General features: G+C 38.2%; 1 protein-coding gene across 1 annotated transcript in view; it reads left to right on the top strand.

Annotated features, from left to right (window-relative positions):
• Positions 1-896: 896 nt before the first annotated feature.
• Positions 897-3,431, top strand: part of LOC107710210 (ephrin type-B receptor 1-like) — an 86,876-nt gene continuing 84,341 nt past the window's right edge. The window contains exon 1 of the mRNA XM_016514951.1: positions 897-912. Coding sequence (XP_016370437.1) covers positions 897-912 — 16 coding nt within the window. The remainder of the gene's footprint in view (positions 913-3,431) is intronic.

Genomic DNA, 3,431 nt, shown 5'->3' with positions numbered 1-3,431 from the left:
ATATATATATATATATATATATATATATATAGCCCGCAAATTGTCTGTGAGCTGATTTCCAGCTACAAGGAGAAAAGGAAAAACTTATTATGCAGGAGGGAGATGCAGGCAGCTCCAGATATTTAGCATGCCAAATATTTTGCGGGCGTTGGCGACATGTCAGCGATTCTCAGATCGCGTCTTTGATAATTCACACTGCGTGATTGTCACTCGCGTGAACGAGCACCGATTTGCCTCCGATTTCGGGCATGTATATGTGTGTGTGTGTATAAAATGTTTTAACATTTTTACATAGTAAGAAAAAATTAAGTACTTTTTCTTTTAATTTGGAATGATCGCTTCATTGACTTCCATTGTAAGCATCTGACCTTAAATGCCTTTTGTGTTTTGTTTTTATAAATTAAGTCTAAGTTAATTTATTAGATAATTGGAGGATTTTAATTTTGGATTTCTTTTTCTTGCATGAGTATCCACGCGCAGGATTTTTACCGTCTGCTGTTTTGGTGAGTTCGAGTGGGCTGCAGGTGTCAGAGGTCATGGTTGCAGTGCTTGTTGTCGTAGTGATAAGTAGCGCTTGTTTTGTAACTGAGAATGTGGCGTTGTGCGGGATGAGTGAGGCAATGGAGTGTGATTGTGTGTGTGTGTGTGTGTCATATGGGCTGGGTCAGAAGCTGTCCGTCAAACACCCACACCTTCACACATTCTGCTGTGTCTGTGTGTGTGAGACGGGGGTTCCGCACCAAATGTTCCTCTGATATGTGTATCCCTTTAAGTTCTTTTCATTTCCCTCTTCCTCTTTCCTTTCCCTTTCTTTTCTTCTAATCTCTTCTCTCCCCTGCTCTACCTCTCCCTATATGTCTATTCTCCTCTCCGCCCCTTATTTATTAAACGACTAAATGAATAAGTCCACGGGTGAGTAGATGGATAGATAAAAGAAGAGAGTAATAAAGTGGACCCGACCCTCTAAACTTTTAATGAGCTGTACAGCATCTAATTATTTTTTTCAATGGCTGCAGATATTCAGGAACAGAGGTTTGATTTCACACGTGGCGTAGGTCACACTCCTTCACATGGATGGTGAGAGGAATGAATTATCCTGTCCTCTCTCATTAAACGAGAGACACACTCCCTCCCTCTCTCACACTACACGTCTTCAATCTCACACCTCCATTTATTAATTTACTGCCATTCCTTAATTCATCCATCTTTATATGTAAATTTATAAGTGTGGTAATCACACCCACATCTTAAATTCTCCATATAGTTCTTGTTTGCCCTGTAATTCATATTCATTAGCTTGATGCATATGCATGAAATGCAAATAACACAGCTAAATGCAAAGAGGTCCACCCAGGTCCGTCGTGAGCCGAAACGTCCCGTCTGTCACCGGCATAATGCCAGTTAATCAAAGTATTAACGACAGATTACACTGATCTAGTGCTGACATGAAATATTGTTGGGTGGAGAGCATGTGAACGTTGTGTGCTGATCTCATTGCAATGCAAAACGCAAAAAGAAACATATTAGCTACCTAGAGGGGTTGTATTATGGACAAATGTGTGGATATTGTTATTGTATTGTCTTTCTAGATTGTTCTAAAAGTCTTAACATTCTGTTTGATTCTAAACAACTGTTTTGCTGTAAGAAACCTTGAGTAACCTTAAAAATTTGCTTCAGAGCAAAACAATAGTGTGGACTATGACTCATTTAGGATCGGCATGAAATGTGCCTCTATTTTCTTCGTCTGTGTCAGCAGCAGTACACTGTGTTTCATCAGTTCATCAGATCACATCAGAGAGAAACAGAGTCCTGATCTCTTGTGGTCCTGCAGCTGAACCAGCAGAAAGTGTCCGTCTTGTATAGCTGCAGAATTAATGATAAACGAGTCTGGAATCACCTCAGCTCTTTATTCAGAGAGATAAACCCGGCCTGGAAAAGTAAGCAGAATTTATTCACCACCCTCTGCTGTAACTCAGAATCCCTGAATGGAAAGACCAGCATGACCCTAGTATTTCACCCTTATATGGTGTGTTTAGATCAGCTTTTTCTCAAACCTAAAGCTTAACCAGCATGAGTAGCTAGATGCAATCTGCAATCTTTTTTAATGTATATATATATATAGTAGAGACATGTCCCAACAGACTAAAGGCTGTAATTAAAGCATAAGGTGGTTCAACAAAATACTGATACAAGGGGGTGATCCTTTTTCCAACTGTGATTCTGTTTTTTTTCTTTCTGTTTTTCTCTGACAAGCTGGAGTTATATCTTTCACTTGGATGTTAGAAGTGGCCAGTGGTGGAAAGAGTACTAAAAATGTATACTTAAGTACAAGTACTGTTACATTGCTGAAATAATACTCAATTACAAGTAAAAGTACTGGTGTCAAAACAGTACTTAAGTAAAAGTACAAAGTACTCCTCTCAAAAACTACTCAGAGTACTAGTTACTTTTTAGCCGGCGATATTTAATGAATTACCAAAAAAATATTCATTCATATCAAAGATATATGTGAATAATAGCTACTTTGAACAAAACCCACTTTTATCTTATTGACAAAGTATGTGAATTAGTGGTCATGATACAGGAATTTCTAACTTCAATACCTTGAAAAATATCAATATTAAAGTACCTGTGAACCGGAAGCTGCAACTGACTTCAGTTTTGTGATGTATTTCCAAGTGAAACGGAATATTGAATAAAGGGCGGGGTTTTATTGTGGTGCACCTCCACTCCACCTCTTGCTCATAGCAGATTCACGTTTGGATAGGAGTGGATAAGAATATCTGCTTGTTACGTCTGACATCACGCTTCACTGCTTCTGGGTCCTAACACTCTGTCAGACGCCCCAAGAAAACAACAGACTTTGCTAATATACACCCACGATGTCATGTAATTACAAACACATACTACTGTATACTGCCATATAGATATTTTAATATTTAAATTTTTTTGCACATCCATTTTTTCAAGGCAATCATTATTTCAAGATTATTATTTCAAGTTTTACAATTGGTTTAATCCAAGTCTTTTAAAACGACACATTCGCATATGATGAACAGATTTTCATATATACTTTTATTTACATACATATAAAAATGTAGACACTGTGAGCACGGAGACTGTAGTGTGCACAGCAAATTTTTAATGCTTAGCTTAAATATGTAATATTAATCAAATAATGCTCATAAACGGCTGTTGAGATAGGATTCTCAAGTGAAATGAGTAGAGGCATGGACCCGGAAACAGCAGTCCTTATGTCATGACCTAACAAGAGGATTCTCCCCAAGCCGTCAAACTGACGTCATCAGAGCCAGAACGCCATTCCCGAGCGGAAGCCAATTTTCAGTTTTTGATTAAAGATTATGACGGCAGACAATTTTTTTTCCAGTGTATTGACTTGCACGGTTCAATTGTTCACCACAAGACTAGTA

This window comes from Sinocyclocheilus rhinocerous, unplaced genomic scaffold (genome assembly GCF_001515625.1).
Source record: "Sinocyclocheilus rhinocerous isolate Xijiao unplaced genomic scaffold, SAMN03320098_v1.1 scaffold2522, whole genome shotgun sequence".
NCBI lineage: Eukaryota > Metazoa > Chordata > Actinopteri > Cypriniformes > Cyprinidae > Sinocyclocheilus > Sinocyclocheilus rhinocerous.
Note: the sequence above shows the minus strand (reverse complement) of the source record. Positions and strands in the feature narration are given on the sequence as shown.